Below are 16,413 nucleotides of genomic sequence, written 5' to 3' on the forward strand. Positions count from 1 at the left end.
TCTAGGGCGACCATGATGGTAGTATACCCCTGGAAGATGGCAATTCCACAAGAAAGCCAAAGACGTTTTCCCCCCTTTGTGTTGGAATTGGTAGGGGGCTTCCAGCCCCGGGGTTTTTTTGGTGAATATTTAGGGGTCGGCGGTTCCCGATGCTACAAATGCATTCACATCACGACGCATATGGGGCCCCAATAAACGGGGCGGTGAGACGACGTAGCGCCCTCTCGAAGCCGGGATGACCCGCGGGGTGGCTTGATTCCCAGAGCGCCTCGCGTAGTGGGGGAAGTCAAAAAACTCCATAACCCCGCGACCACAATAGAGCATCCACCCGATATTGCAAACTTCGAATCTACCCCCCCCTTTCGATCCCCCACGTAAAGCCCCCAAAAGAAGGCGTTTCCCCCCAAAATTGCAAAATTTTGGGAATAGGTTGGGTAAACCGACATGATTTTTCCCCCTCACCCAATCTCCCTAAATCAGGGGCGAAAAAGCATTACTCAAATTAGCTCCCCCGGTTTTACTCAATAGTAAACTTGTAGCCCTTAATTTACGGATATACAAATGTTGTTTTCCGGCGTTAACCCTCCCCGTAAAATTTCCCGGAAAGCTCTTATAAACCGTGAATTACAAAAAAACCCTTTCCCAACAAATACTAACCCCTTTTTTTAACCCCCTCGACAATTGCATATAACTCCTTGTGTTGTGGAGGCGCTCCTACGGCGGGGTCCCAATTTTGCTGGGAAAAAAAATGGGTGACCGTTTTGCATGAGTCCCGGCTCCATGCCAAAGTAAAAGGCCCCCCGTCCCCAAAAAAAGTTTAATTGAAATTTGGAAGGCTAAAAACGGCCCCCTCGTCATTGCTCTCTTAATGCCTGGGGGGAAGGGGCTGCCTTCATAAGAAAATCCGTTTTTTTTAAAGGGGTCTGTCGGGGGCTGGATGGGGGGGCTAAGACATCCGAAATGGTGCCACACCGGCTAGCCGTTTTCCCGCACCCGTGGGCCCTACCCGAACCAGCACCGGGGGGAAAAAGGGCCCGGGAAAGGGGCATGGGGTGGGCGGCCCGGGACGCCGTGGGTACCCGCCCCTGGCCGTCGGCTGGCCATTGCGGGGCCCCGTGGCTAGCGATCGCGGGTTTTCCCATTTTTTTTTTTTTAAAAACCCATATAAAGCGATTTTCGTTTCATTTTCATTTGCACCACTTTTTTAAAACGAGTTTTCTCTTTTTAATTTGAAAAGAGCATTTCGGCAGGATCCCAACAAAACCCGCCCGGGCGAGTGGATCCCGACTCCCCGGTAGGGATGGGATGGCAGAGGGGCCCCGGGGTTTAACATCCCTTGGAATGGATGATGGGGATGATGGGTGGGGCGGGGGTATGCCGGGGGATGCTAGCCGGGGGGAAGGGGGGGGGCGGGGAGCGGGCGGGGGGGGGGTTTCCCGGTGGCAGCAATACCGGATAGGGGATGTTTGGGGGGGGCGGGTCGCGGGGTATTACCCCGGGATGCGGGGGCGGGGCCCCGGGGGGACCGATATGGGCCCTTGTTTTTGAGGGCCCGCCCGCCCGACCGGGCGGAGAGCGTTCCCGGCGATGCCCCCGTCGTTGCATGATAGGGGGTCGTCTCATGATCCGGATTCCCGCCCGGGGCGGGGCCCCGAAAAGGGCGAGGAAGGCGGTGGGCGAAGTCATGCCCCGGGTAGACCCCCCCGCCGGGGGAAGGGGACGGAGGAAAACGCGGGGGGCCCGGGGGGGGTTTGGAGGTGTGCGACGCCCGGGGGTTTGCGAAAAACCAGCGTCCATGGGGCAAATGGGGGCGCCTATGGACCCCGGGCCCGGGGGAAGGACTTCGCAACGGGAGGTCCGGAAGGGGTGGGAGCACGGGGCCGCGGGGGGTTTTTGGGCCACCCCCAACCCCCTCCGTCGGCTAATGGGCGAAGAGGGCCCCCGGGGGATCCCCGGGGCGGCCGGGGGGAAGATGGGATTCCCCCCGGAGTGCTTTTTCGGGACCCGGGTTCCGGGCGGGGGCGGCCCGGAAGAAGCGGGGCGAACTATGGCGACTACGGCCGGGGGTGGCCCCCCGGTTCGAGGTTTCCGTCTCCTTCATTTAGGTCGCGCCCCCCCGATTGCAAGCGGGCGCGGGGCGGGGACCCCCCACCCCCCGGGGCCCACCCTCGCCCCACCCCCCCCGCTCGAGTCCCTTTCCCTTCCAACCATAGCGGGAGGGATGTACAAGGTCTTACAAGAGTGGGGGCCGCCCGGGGCCCCCGGAGAAGATGTTTTTCGGGAGATCCCAAGCTACGTGCCGTTTACCCCCGGGGGGGGGCCCAGTTTACGGGTTGGCATTGGGCAATCCGCGGGTGGGGGGCCCGGGCCCCGGGGGCGCGAGGGCGACGAGGGGAAAGAGGGGCGGGGCCGTGTGTTGGCCCTTTTTTTAGAAAGAATCATGTTTTTTTTAAAAAAAAATTTTTTATTTTTTTTTTAATGGAATGGATTATTTTCCGATATGTTTTAAAAATTTAAATTTCCCGTATTTTAGTAATTTTAATTGTAAATATAGTATATTTTAATTATTTTTTTGGGGGCCCTATGGCGGCCTAAATGGGGGGGTGGTTTTTTTTTGGCGACGTGGCGGGGGAGAATGGCCCCCATGGGGGCTTTTTCCCTTTTGGGGATTTTAATGGGCATAAAGCGGGGTAGACCCTGAGCCCGAACCCCAAGGGCCCGCCGGGGAAAGGGGGCCATGCGACCATTGCCCGTCTTCCTCGGATCGTTTTGGTGACCTTGATATAAGATCCCCCAAAGAAATCCCCGTCGTTTTGAAAATGAGCATTGCAATTTCAAAAAAAAAGATCATCTCCAAAATAGAAAGAACCTGGTCAAGATGGTCACAAAGGCATCCAAAAACTCGAAATGGGCCCTCGGGGTCCGGGGAAAGCGGTTTTATAAATATAACTTCTACCGAATTTGGGGGTATCCCAAACAGGTCAGTTTTTTAAAAAAAAAGGGGCCCCAAATTTATCAAATTTGCCCAGGCGGGGTCGAAATGGTCGGGGAAACCCTGGCCTTGTTAAAACTCATAATCAAAGAACGAAATGCCATCCTTCTTGCGCCCAAAGGGGAGAAGAAAATGGACTTTGATGAATCACCCCCCTTTAAATTTCCTGACTGCTTCTCAATTTTCAAAAATTGATCCGGGCGGGCGTACATTCACCGGTTTTGTGTTGGGTAAGGGGGATCGATGGTCGAATAATTTCCGAGGGGAGCCGGTTGAAAAACCCCTGGCGGAGGGGCCGCGTCGCGGTAAACCCCCCGGGCAACGTGACGGGGTCCGGGGTTTTAAGGGGCCACCGGGTTTATAAAGTCAAAGGGGGAAGAGTGCGACATTAAAGGCGAAAGAATTCGTGAACGGCCGCTGCGTCTGAGCACATCGTGCTACGAAAGGACTATCAACTTACTGTCCTTCAAGAGACTCCATGGACTTTGCAACAAAATGTTGTGGTCACCTGCCTGAGAGCTCAACCATTCCATCCGAGGATGACGTTCGCCATGAATGCGAGAACATGTAGACGCGAAAAGGCTACCTTGCATGGTCAAATGAGTAGCCTTGCACAAATGAGAGCATAGGAGGGAAGACCATTCCCAACGTAAACTCGAAAGGGCGACAGCGGTCACGGAAGATGCAGTTTCTCCGCAATACGAGAATGTAAAAAATCATGAGAGCTGCGGCCTGTATCGATTAAGACCTCAACGGACTCGGAACCAATCATGCCGGAAAGAGTGAGCGACTTAGATTGGCGCCTACCCTCCATCGCCAATAAGTGAGAAAGATCCGCTGCAATGACCTCTCAGGAGACTGTTTCCTCCGCTGATTCGATCGGATCATCCTCGTCGTTGCACACTCCCATGTATGCCAAGAACCGATGTGTGTAGACGTGACCCTCGACCCATTTCTCAGGGCAGTAGAAGCATAGCCCAAGTCGCATGCGTTCGAGCCAGTGCCGCGAAGGCGAATAATAGGGTCATGGGGGTTCCTTCCGCGCGCGCCGAGACGGCGTGGGACCGTAGCCGGATGCTGGCTGGCGCGCTGTGGTGGCAGGGGGCTGGTGGGTCGGAACTCCCTGGTCTGCCATTGGCGACGGCTCGAGGAGGCTGCAGGGCCGCGGATCTGCCTGCGAGGCTTGTATGGGTGGCGAGCGAGCGGAGCCGGGGAGGCGGCGATGAGGAGTACCTCGTCCTGTATCGGTTGTTTCAAACTGGCAACATACAAGTCAAGCGACGTGGTCAGGGAAAACCAACAACCTTGGTCGTAATTTCTCAAAAGCCAGCGATGAGTCGAACGTACTGCTGCTGCAGCTTCTTGAGAAGGCCCACATGACTTACGTAACACTGTGGGTCGAATCGTCGTCTAACGTCATCCAAAAATTCAGGCCAAGTCACGAATTCGTGGCTAGAGCAATAGTTCCAAATCCAATCAGCCACTGCTGCTCAAAGAGCATGATAACATAATGTAGCCGTTGCGCTTCCGGCGTACGTACATGGTCGAAATAAAATTGAATGCCCCGAATCCAGTTATTTACCTCCGTACCATCAAACCTCAGAGGGTCCATCTTCACCTTGGGGCGTGTTTGCTCCGATTGGAACGCCCCAAACGTCGGAGTCGGTCCCGGCGCGGATACCGCCGGGGGAAAAAATCCGGGTAGGGGAACCCGTCGGGAAGGGAGTGGGGCAGGGAAAGTAGGGCCCCGGCGCGGGGGGAAAAACCCGACCAAACCGGGTCGCCATTACCCCCCGGAGCGACAAAAACCCTTTCTTTTTGGCGGTGGTTTTACCGCTGGGGCCCTGTTTTTTGCCCTTTTGGGATCGGAGAGGGAAGCGGTGGCGCGGCGGTGGTGGGCCCCCGGTGGTTCGGTACGTCCCCCCTGTTTGTTGGTCGTCGGGGGCACAAAAAGGGGAGAGATGGGTTGAAAGCCCCCGGTTGTCGAAGGAGCTTCGTATCGATGGAAAAAACCCGAAACGGAGCTTATAAATTGCTCGACTCAAAAGTTCCAAAAATAAGTATTTCAAAATATTAAAAGCAATAAAACTAGTAAATAATAGTTCTAATTAGAAATGTAATCCTTGAACCATGTGGGCCTCCTTAATTTCCTTGACGGACGGCCCGGGTCCGTAGTCTCTTCATCGCTGCTCTCTTCTCGCGGCTCCTCTGCCTCCGGCGACTCCAACATGTCTTCTACGCTAGCCTCAGACGTCTCTTCCACGGCTGATGTGAACTCCGGTGCTTGGTGAGGTATAGTCGTATTAAAGACGGTCAATATATCATGTAATTGTCAATAATTTGAATATCATATACTATTAAGCATAATTTTAAAAAAGTTCGTCTCGCAATTAAAATTTGATCCAGTGCGTGAGAATGTTTTCATATTAATCTTCATATATAATCTGATATGTACTAGCCATCTCTTCCATTATAAAACTCTCCACTTAAATTCGTTATCATAATAGTATATTGTTAATCCACATATACAATTAATGGAGTAACTTATGTAGAATAAAAAAGGATACACAATAACCTATTTTGACCTATTACGCATTATTAAATTTTATCCACGATGCTAGCTAGTGTTTCACTTTGGAAAACATATCTATAGCTTCAATCACTTTGTAGTTAATGCTGGTATAGTCATCTTAAACAATATTTTGGACCCTACTTCCCAATTATTTCATTTACATGATATATTATTGACCGTCTTTCATTAATAAAGTTACATTTGACCGACAGATAAAAATCAATGAATTACTCATCCATTAATCAAAGGTTTAAACTTTTTTAATTATTACAAACGTATATTTTTGGTAAATCAAACAATTCTTTAAAAGGGTTCTTATTCGATTTGATTAATTATAATCAAATTGATCGAATAAACATCCATACATGCAGCCATTGGCTTTAGAATATAAAAATATGAAATAAAAATTCGACAACAACAATAAACATACATTCAACACTATCTTGTCATATCTAAGAAAAGGCAAATAAAAATTCCACAACAACAACAAATATACATCCAACATTATCTTGTCATAGGAAAAAGAAATTCCATCAACGTACATATTTATATTTACTAGAAATTATACGGCAGTTTAAGCAATAATTTAGTAATAGTATTAAGAATTGATTGAAAAAGAAATTCCATCAACATACATATTTATATTTACTATAAATTATATAGCAATTTAAGCAAAAATTTAGTAATAGTATTAAGAATTGATTGCGGAGGTTTGGTACATTTCAGCAATTATGGATCTGCCTTTCATTACTTATTAATTTATACTTAGTTTCTTAAATATTTATTTATTTTGGAATATGAAACGTATTATGCTACTACTAATTATTGGCCCTAGTTATTCTTTGGGACATAACAGCAGAAAAGAGGGGATTATTCTCGAGCACGAAAATTGATCCAATAAATTTGATAGAATTCATATACTACACATTTCAATTTCAATGTTGGAATTGCTTTGGATGTGTGGCCCAATAAGATATTCAAACATTTTAGTGCAACTCCTTTAATTTACACTTTTTGCACCTTTATTTAATGTTGGATGAGTCAACAACTGTCAAGTTTTCAATAGACAACAGTTCAATTTTGGTGCCACTAATTCAGAGATAGTCTTTCTCACTTTAAACTCAAATTGACTAACTAATTATTACATTCTTTTGTCTTAATGGCCAAAATATTCAAGATGTTGAATTTAGAGATTTCATAATCATGGCTATTGGCTGCTTCTTCAACCTCGCACTTTCCTTTTTCCCCTTTTGCCACTGTGCTGATTTGATGATTGATGAATATTATCGGTACTCAATAAATAGTGCTAGTTTAAACTAACATTTCTTAAGTGATATACAATGAAATATTATACAAACTATAATTTTCACTTAATACATCTGAGGTTTATGTTTTTATTGGCATCCCACTATGAAGTGTACAAGTGTGCAACTGAAAATGGAGATAATATTATTTTAAAATTGTTTATAATGTGGTTGATATTATCAACCGATAATCATTTCATTTAGAGTTTGTGGACTATCCACCTGAAATGGTGTCATACAGAATGCATTAATTTCTAATAGGAACTGTATTTTTATCCTTATCAACATTTATCGATATTCCTTTACATCTGAAGCTTAGATGAGTAGTAAAATTTCGTGACACATAGTTCGTCACATTTTTTTTAATTTCCAAGATAGATGTCACAGTATTTTGGAGTTAATTACACTTTATGACACAGATCGTGCGTCATTTTGATATTAATTTATTATCAATAATTTTTTATAAACCAAAAATAGGTCATTTCATCCTTAGCACAGGATGTTGACATATGTAGATCATATCATTTTTATTCGAATTACTGTAATTTTTTTCATAAAGGGAACATCAATGTTCGTGTGTTTAAATTAGAAGTTTGAAAAAATATTAAAACAATGAAAAATCATTTATTTACTGATAAATATTTTTTTATAGAGTGATTTTACTAAGTCTCTCAATTTATAATTACCTTAGCATAAAATTTGACATAATTTTTTTCCTGAGGGAAACATCATGATAACACAAAGTTCGCGTGTTAAAACTCAAAGTTTTAAAAATTCATTTATTTACTGAATTTTTTTATCTAGTGATATTCGTAATTACTGAATTTTTTATCTAGTGATCATATATATTCATAAATTTTAAATTGCGTGATGCTAAATGGCCACATTATAACTGGCCATAATCTAATTTTTAATAGAAAACTAATTTAATGCACTTTGAAAGTATCAAAATTTTCAGGACTATTCTACCCTTTGTGTTAATTCATCAATAAATAATTTTGTTTGTTTTCGGTAAGATATACGCATACTTTCTTTCCTTATTTTCCCAGATTTTAATAATAAGAATTAACAGTATTATAGCATAGTAGTATAGTATAATATTATAATTAAATATTTAAATTATATTTACTATATATACGTACATGCTATAGTGTAGTGTCATGTTTTACACTAATAATTAAATAATAATACTAATAAAATAAATCATTCGTCCCATAAAAATATGTGCACTTTCCATTTTCGTCCGTCCCGAAAAAATATGTGCGTTTCATTTTTAGAAAATTATATCATTTTAAAAATGTAAGTCTCACTATCCACTAACACTACTTTAACCATCATTCTTCTCCCCTCTCTTACTTTTCTATATCATTCTTCCATCTCTCTTACTTTACTAAGTTTGTCTTAATTCTCGTGCAATAGTGCAATACTCATTGCCCATATTTTTATGGACTAAGGAATAATAATATAAGTATAGTGATATAACTAAAATACATAGTTAACACTTGTTAATGATAAATTTTAAATAATGTCACGACACCATAATAAAATCTATAATATGACAATATCAATAAGATTAACAAATAATAATAATTATTGTTATATAAAATTTAATTGTTTAAAATAATAATACTATTAATTTACAAATTTCATATGATTAGGACACTATCATATTTTGATTTTATCAATTACTTTTAAAAATATAAATTATAATAATATAATTTTATAGTTATACAAATATAAATTATAATAATATAATTTTATAGTTATACAGTAATAATTAATTTTTGTACTAAATATATATAGTATACAATCGGAATAAGCTACAAACCTTATGCGACCTCCATACTCTCGTTCGATACGTGTTTAACGTTGTTTATTTTGTATTTATATACTAATTAGTGCATGTAATATAAATACTAACTATATACTGTTGTAGTGTTATATTATCGTTCGTTAAACAGTTACATCTTATTTATATTTTTCTAATTGATAATAATCATGGAGTCAGTTGATCTTTGATTTATTTGTATAATTGGAATATTAATTAATTTTACATTTGGTTGGATGATTGGAGAACTGAATATAGTAGTAGTACATAATATACATAGTGGTTGTTTGGTTTGTTATACAAAATAATCATGAGACGTTATCTATGATTGAATTGTGAAATTATTTCAGTTAGAAGAGGGATGTTTATTACTAGTTATCACGTGATTATTCATCTAGGCTTGAATTGTGGGATTCAATCTCAAAAACCAAACAAAATATATACTTAATCTCGAAATATGATCTTGAAATTGAATATTTAATTACTTCTTTTTTAGTACTAACTTTTTTAATTTATTATATTTATTTTGATGGAAAAATTAATACTCTATTTTTAATCTAATATATTTGTAATTTAGTTCATACTAATAAATCCAATTCAATTAAATAACTAGGAGTTTCAATTTATATATATGTACTTTTATTTATTTATGTGAGTTAAGTTTTGAAGTTACATTATAAATATTCTTGACATTAAAAAATAATTTTTAAACTTTTGTGTTTAGGATTAATTATAATAAATTAATTTATCGGCGTGTACTTTAGCTTTTAAGTTATACCTCGTGTTTAGAAATCATAAATTGTTCAATTCAATTGAACTGGATAACAAATAAAATCTCTAAGTATCTATTCAGTCGATTAATAACATTAAAATATAACAATTTAAACATATTATACTTATTAATTTAATATACATAAAAATAATAATTAGTACTACAGGGGAGTGTTATATTGCTAACTCAATACCTAATTGCTAACTACAACTAACTAATAGCCATTAGATATTCAAATTAAGGGCCTAGATTATCAACCAAGAAATATCAATACGATCAACAAAAAACGTCAATAAATATAGGGGTATTAATGTCAATTAACTACATGTTTAGTTATAACTAACTTTTAAAAGAAATCCCAAAACTTTAAATTCATATAACATATATCAAATTAAAGATAATTTTATAAGGATTCCAACGATATTTTGTAAATTTTTGCTTTTAAATCAAAAACCCAATTTTGACTTTTTTTTTAACTTTTTTGATTTTATTAATAAAAAAAAAAAAGTGGCAAATTGAGACCCAGTTTTCATTTAAAATTATTTAATAATATTAAAATATAAAAGTATAATCCTATTATATTTTATAAATTAATAATTTAAAGGAGTGATAATCTAATGATAATAGTAATAATTAATGTTGTTAATATCATTATTATTATTAACATTATTACCACTATCAATCGTTTAAATTATATCTGAATCTATAAATCATCATTAACTCAAACTAAATAAATTATCATCTTAATCAAACTAATCTCATTTGTTTGTAGAATTTGGACCGAATTAGTTTGTACTATTGAAGGAAAGGTGGAAGAATAGAGCTTAAAAGGGAAAGGGCTATTATGTAAAATACTTATGCACTAACAACTAGGCTTAGTTTTTTTAATATTTTAATAATATTTAGTATTATTATACCCTTGTGTCGATAGCCATAACGTGGCTACATAGCATTATCCTTTTAAATTACCTTATATCTAAAAAACTGTCTTATCATTAAGCGGACATGAATTCCAAGTAGCAATCATTCAGCACGATTGGTCTTGGGATCAATTAAAGTGATAATTTAAGAGGAAAGGTCAACACTAAGCATTCATCACTGCCTCACATTCACACTACACCTGAGGAGGAGTACTACTATTATGGAAAGTTTTTCACTTGGCCTTTGAAGTTTGTAATGTGGGCTCAATCATTTGCCGATCCACAAACAAAACTCGGGCGTAATAGGTGGAGGTGATGCGATGCGATGACTTAGACGACAAACTAAGAACATAAGTAAACACAACGCTAAAAAAATAGCAGAACAATCGCACATTGGTTAGATCAACAAATTTAATAGCTAAGTTCAATTTAATTTTTCGGCCTCATAGATCGACGATAGCTCGATTGACCCCGACTTTACTTGAATCTGTCATTAGCCCTATTAATTCTTATTAAAAAAAAAAAAAAAACAAATATTTTCTATCATATCTAAATTAAGTAACAAAGTCAACATGTTACGACATTTACATTAAAAGATGCATTGAGTTCAATCTCTCATATAAAATTCACTCCAAGTATAGTTGCTAATTAAGGCTTAATATTAGAGTCAAAATTTGACGATAAAATATTAGAGCAAGCATTGGTAGTGACAACTCGACTTGCTGGCTGATCGGCCGGCGAGCTGGTGATGTCGGTTGATGAGGTAAAGCAATTCTTTTTTTTTTTTTGTTTAATTGTACAAATTGGTGTAATGTACATAGCTTAAATAATGACAAAAGATATATAGAAGGATTGAGTTCAATTAATTTGATCGAATCCTGTCTCGAACCACGCATTGTAATCAGAAATAGGGAATGTGTGTGTATGTGTGAGAGAGAGCAAATATAGTCAAAGTAGGCGGCTGAATGAGAGAGAGAGAGTCAAAGTGGGCGGCTGATTGAAGTTTCGTTGCGGTAGAGACTATTGTACTTAAAAACACATCCACATACCACATTGCTGCTTGCTCAGTGTGACAAAGATAGATTGTGGAGTCATGATTTGAATTATGTTGCTTTTGTTTTATTGCATCTTATGCAAGAATCCCATTTCCTTGAACAACATATAGTCTAGTTTAATTGGAAAAGTCCCAATAATTCCCTATACAATTACAAAGTCGCTAATTAACGCAACAATGATTGCTCATATATTTGTCTCTATTGAGTTGCTACATCATTCATTGCCAAATCACTGCATCACAAAAAAATATTTGGTACCTTGTTCTAAGTTTCGAATTCAAAAAGCTACTTAGATGCTATTCGATTTGATAGTAATACAAACTTTAGCATATCAAACTCACGTAGTTTGCTGATTTTGTAAACGTGATAAGAATAAAATATTAGCAGGAGGAGTAACTTAGTGGAGTCATTTTACCATTCGATGCGTTTTATAGTAGTGTAGCCATTTTCTTTTATAAAAAGTTAACATATTTTTTCTTAGTTAGTTTACTCTCTATTATTTATTTTTCTTTCTCTCTATTTTTTTTTTACTTTATTCTTCTTTTACTTAATTCACTTAAAACAATTTTTCTCAATCTCTATATTGAAAAGAAATGTCTCCACTATTATGGAACGAAGAGAAGAGAGTACTATTTTGCATTCTCATTATTTCTGAGCACACTGTCCGTAGGGATCATAAAAGCATTTTATTTCTATATTAGTACTCCACATTTTATGTTACATTTATCCAAATAAAATATACGTAGTCTTTATATTGTACTAAGTATGCTAGTAATTATATACTAGTAGTACCAAATTTGTGGGAAATACAAATTTTTTTGTGAAAGTTCATAGTTTAAAGATCAATATCCAAATAAAATTTTATTCAAGAATGGTTTCGGGTAACCAAAGTAGTATTTGTACATAAAATACTATGTATACAAGCATGATAATTTCTAATTCAATTAAATATTTTTAATAATATACTACAATTTAAAATATAAATTTTCTTATCACAATCTAGAAGGTTTTCCCCATCCACCCACCCTAAATCGAAAAAAATTTAATAATCCAAATTTCATATAGACAGAAACAAAATTTCCCATCATCCATTCATCCTACACATCCACCTGCATCTATATTTATCCCCATTGACTATTCACACCATATTCAAAGCCATATCAATATAAAATAAAAATAAAATAAGCAATGATTGTCCACTTGAAATTCAGTAAGCATCAGTCAGTTAAAAACCATGACACCTCCACGACTCTTCCTTGCACGCTCCAATTCTTAACCACCCCTTAAAAAAAATGAAACCACCGTCCCTCACGGCGGGCGCCGCCACTCTCCGCCTCCTCTCCGCCGTCTATCTCCTCCTCGCCGCCGCAGCCGCAGCCGCAGACGATCTCCAAACGCTCCTATCCATAAAAGACGCCTTCAAAGATTCCAACACCAGAGTATTCGATTCGTGGGAATCCAATTCCAACCTCTGCAGCTTCAAAGGAATCTCCTGCGATTCCGACGGTTTCGTCACAGAAATCCAACTCTCCAATCAGAACCTCAGCGGCGAGATTCCTCTAACCGCCATCTGCAGCCTCAACCGCCTCCAGAAACTGTCGCTGGGGTATAATCAGCTACGCGGCCGCGTTTCAGAGGATCTCAGCAACTGCTCCTCCTTGAAATACTTAGACGTCGGAAACAACTTCTTCTCCGGCCAATTTCCCGATGTGTCTTCGATCAATGGATTGGTGTATCTCTACGCTAATTGCAGCGGATTTACCGGCGCTTTTCCGTGGGATTCTCTGAAAGGAATGAGTGGTCTTCAAGTTCTGAGCGTCGGCGATAACGCGTTTGATCCGACACCGTTTCCGGCGGTGATTTTGAATCTCACGCGGCTGAGCTGGCTCTACTTGACGAACTGCAGCATCCAAGGGGAGATTCCGGAGGAAATTGGGAATCTCGTGGAGCTTGTTAATTTGGAAATGGGGCAGAATTTTCTCACCGGAGAAATTCCGGCGGGGATAACCAAGCTGAAAAAGCTCTGGCAGCTCGAGCTTTTTGCCAACAATTTGACGGGCGAATTGCCGGTGGGGCTGCGGAATTTGACCAATCTCGAAATGTTTGATGCTTCCTCCAATTCTCTCACTGGCAATTTATCCGAAGTGCGGTTTTTGGATAAGCTGGTGAGCTTGCAGCTTTTTGAGAATCAGCTTTCCGGCGAGATTCCGGCGGAGCTGGGGGAGTTCAGGAATCTGGTGAATGTGTCTCTCTACACGAATAGCCTGACGGGCCCGCTGCCGGAGAAGCTCGGCTCGTGGTCGGAGTTTTACTTCATCGATGTTTCGGAGAATTTCCTGACCGGCCCGATTCCGCCTGAGATGTGCAAGGGGGGCAATATGAGGATGCTGCTGATGCTGCAGAATAATTTCTCCGGCGAGATTCCGGCGAGCTACGCTAGCTGCACGACGATGACCCGGTTCCGGGTGAACAAGAACCGGCTGTCGGGGCTGGTGCCCGGCGGCCTATGGGGGCTGCCGGAGATGAAATTAATCGACCTCAGCGAAAACGACTTTGAAGGCCCGATCACGGCGGATATCGGCAATGCCAGGTCGTTAACGCAGCTTTTGGTTTCCGATAATAGATTTTCCGGCGAATTGCCCGCTGAAATTTCCAAGGCTTCGCCGTTGGTGTCAATCGACCTGCGAAACAACGGCTTCTCCGGCGTGATTCCCGCGGAAATTGGGGAGCTGAAGCAGCTCACTACTCTGCTTTTGCAGGGGAACAAGTTCTCCGGTTCTATTCCGGCATCCTTAGGCTCTTGCCACTCGATCAATGAGATTAACATGGCGGAAAACGCCCTCTCCGGCGAAATCCCGCCGTCCTTAGGCTCTCTGCCCACTCTCAATTTCTTGAACTTATCAAGAAACGAACTCTCCGGCCCAATTCCGGCGACTCTGTCTTCTCTAAGGCTCAATCTCCTCGACCTCTCGCACAACAAATTATCCGGCTCCGTTCCGGCATCGCTTCTCACGGAGGCGAACAACGGCAGCTTCGCCGGGAATCCGGCCTTATGCAGCGAGACGCTGTCCGGATTCCGCCGGTGTTCTCCCCAAGCCAGGATGCCGGATCATCTCCGCCTTGTCCTGCTCTGCATCATGATCGCCTTCGTCGCGTTGCTGGCCTCGTTGGCCGGCTTCTGCTACTTAAAGCGGAAGGCCGAACGCACCGGGGAACGGTCGCTCAAGGATCACTCATGGGATCTAAGGTCCTTCCATGTCCTCACCTTCAAAGAGGATGAGATCATCGACGCAATCAAAGAAGACAATTTGATAGGGAAAGGAGGCTCAGGCCATGTGTATCGTGTTACGGCTGGAAATGGCAAAGAATTGGCTGTCAAACATGTTTGGCATTCCGATGAGTACGCCGGGAGAAAGACCGGCAGCGCCACTCCGATCCTGGGCCGGCCTCGGAGCTCCAAGCACCGCCAGTTCGAGGCCGAGGTCGAGACGCTGAGCTCCATCCGTCACGTGAATGTGGTGAAGTTGTATTGCAGCATAAGTAGTGAGGACTCGAGCTTGTTGGTCTATGAGTACATGCCTAATGGCAGCCTATGGGATAGATTGCACACTTGCCAGAAGCTGTCGCTTGATTGGGAAGCGCGCTACGAGATCGCGCTCGGCGCGGCCAAAGGGCTGGAGTATCTCCACCACAGCTGCGACGAGCCGATGATCCACCGCGACGTCAAGTCTAGCAACATCCTCCTCGACGAGCATCTGAAGCCCCGCATCGCGGATTTCGGGCTCGCCAAGATCCTTCAGCCGGAAGGGTCGAGCGAGTCGACCCAAGTCGTTGCAGGAACCTATGGCTACATCGCCCCAGGTAAACCTACGTTCCTTTTCTTTCTCGTTGTTTTATGCAAATATATATCGTGACGCGGTTAGTCTGATATTTTGTTATTTGGGATTGTAGAATACGCATACACCAACAAGGTGAATGAGAAGAGCGACGTGTACAGCTTTGGAGTAGTGCTGATGGAGCTTGTGACGGGAAAGAGGCCGATCGAGACGGAGTTCGGGGAGAACAAGGACATTGTGGAATGGGTGTGTGGGAAGCTCAAGACTAAGGAGAGTGTGCTAAGTTTGGTGGATTCAAGCATTCCTCAAATACACAAAGAGAATGTGATCAAAGTGTTGAAAGTGGCGATTCTATGCACGGCTAGGCTTCCCACGTTGAGGCCTTCAATGAGAAGTGTGGTGCAAATGCTTGAGGAAGCTCAGCCACTTCAATTACTTAGCATTGTTATCACTAAAGATTTTGAGGGAAAGAAGTAAGAATGGGAAGTTAGTTAGCATTCCAGTCTATCGAAAGAAATGCGAAATAGTTGTAAGATTATGTCGCCAAATAGTTGTAACCTTGTAAGACATTAGAAAGTTAATAAGCGTCGTAAGATTATGTTGAATTCTACTATTGTCACATGTATAACTATATGATGCAATCGAGCATCTTTTAATTAAATCCTAAAAATGTGAATACAACGATATGCCAACCATGCTTGTGACAATACAGTGACAGGAGTAACAGAAAAGCAATCAATTTGTAACTCTTGTCTAATCTTTGTCCTAACAGCGGTTAATGTCATTTTCCTTTAACCAATTGTTTTTGTATACACTAATTATATACTTTCATTAAGACATCACTCAATATTTGTTTTGGTGTGTCATCATTTGATTTCAGAGACCAGAATATTTAGCGGGTTCTTTATCTTCTAGTATGATATTGCAATTTTAATTTTTGTAAACAATAACTTGGTGTCATGTCAATATTTATAGGCTATAGCATAGCATATGGTATCAAACAAAAATAATTGTAGGATATGTGAAACGCATTTAAATAGCGTTTTAGATGTTAGTTGGCGTGCAAGATGTTAATCTTCTAGATGGAATATTAAAATATTATTCCAATTCTTAATTATGTACATGACTATATAA

The 16,413-nt window shown here is 41.1% G+C and overlaps 1 protein-coding gene across 1 annotated transcript; it reads left to right on the plus strand.

Moving 5' to 3' along the window:
- Nucleotides 1–12,591: 12,591 nt before the first annotated feature.
- On the plus strand, nucleotides 12,592–15,940 carry LOC125193976 (receptor-like protein kinase 7). The gene is made up of 2 exons (XM_048091951.1): nucleotides 12,592–15,304; nucleotides 15,395–15,940. The coding sequence occupies exons 1-2, from the start codon at nucleotides 12,736–12,738 to the stop codon at nucleotides 15,754–15,756; spliced, it is 2,931 nt and encodes a 976-aa protein (XP_047947908.1). The 5' UTR covers nucleotides 12,592–12,735; the 3' UTR covers nucleotides 15,757–15,940.
- Nucleotides 15,941–16,413: the final 473 nt, after the last annotated feature.

Source organism: Salvia hispanica, chromosome 6 (genome assembly GCF_023119035.1).
Source record: "Salvia hispanica cultivar TCC Black 2014 chromosome 6, UniMelb_Shisp_WGS_1.0, whole genome shotgun sequence".
Lineage (NCBI taxonomy): Eukaryota > Viridiplantae > Streptophyta > Magnoliopsida > Lamiales > Lamiaceae > Salvia > Salvia hispanica.